At 68.1% G+C, this 364-nt stretch overlaps 1 protein-coding gene across 1 annotated transcript in view; it reads right to left on the reverse strand.

The window, feature by feature from the left end:
* Positions 1-8: 8 nt before the first annotated feature.
* Positions 9-364, reverse strand: part of FES (FES proto-oncogene, tyrosine kinase) — a gene marked incomplete at both ends in the record, with an annotated part of 3,535 nt that continues 3,179 nt past the window's right edge. The window contains 2 exons of the mRNA XM_009576267.1: positions 9-70; positions 238-363. Coding sequence (XP_009574562.1) covers positions 9-70; positions 238-363 — 188 coding nt within the window. The remainder of the gene's footprint in view (positions 71-237; position 364) is intronic.

Raw genomic sequence — 364 nt, forward strand, 5'->3', positions numbered from 1 at the left:
TACTCCCAGCACCGCTGCATCAGCCGGTACACCTCCTCAGGGCACTGCTCGGGGGGGTCCAGCCGCACGCCTGGAGGGCAGCAGGGATGGGGACATGGCAGCCCGGGCTACCGGCCCCTCGCCCCCCAAAGCTCTGTCCTGCCCGTCCCATGGGCACGGCTCCACGGCGCACCCGCAGTGCTGGGCCCACAACCCCGCAGTGGCCCGCGAGATCCAGACCCTGGCCACGTCCCTTACCCTGCTCCACCGCCTCTCGTGTCTGCTGGTTGCTGAGGTTGGTGTAGGGGACAGCGCCCAGGATGAAGGCTTCCCACAGCAGGATCCCAAAGCTCCAGACATCGCTCTCGGAGCTGTATCGGGCTGT

This window comes from Fulmarus glacialis, unplaced genomic scaffold (assembly GCF_000690835.1).
Source record: "Fulmarus glacialis isolate BGI_N327 unplaced genomic scaffold, ASM69083v1 scaffold26604, whole genome shotgun sequence".
Lineage (NCBI taxonomy): Eukaryota > Metazoa > Chordata > Aves > Procellariiformes > Procellariidae > Fulmarus > Fulmarus glacialis.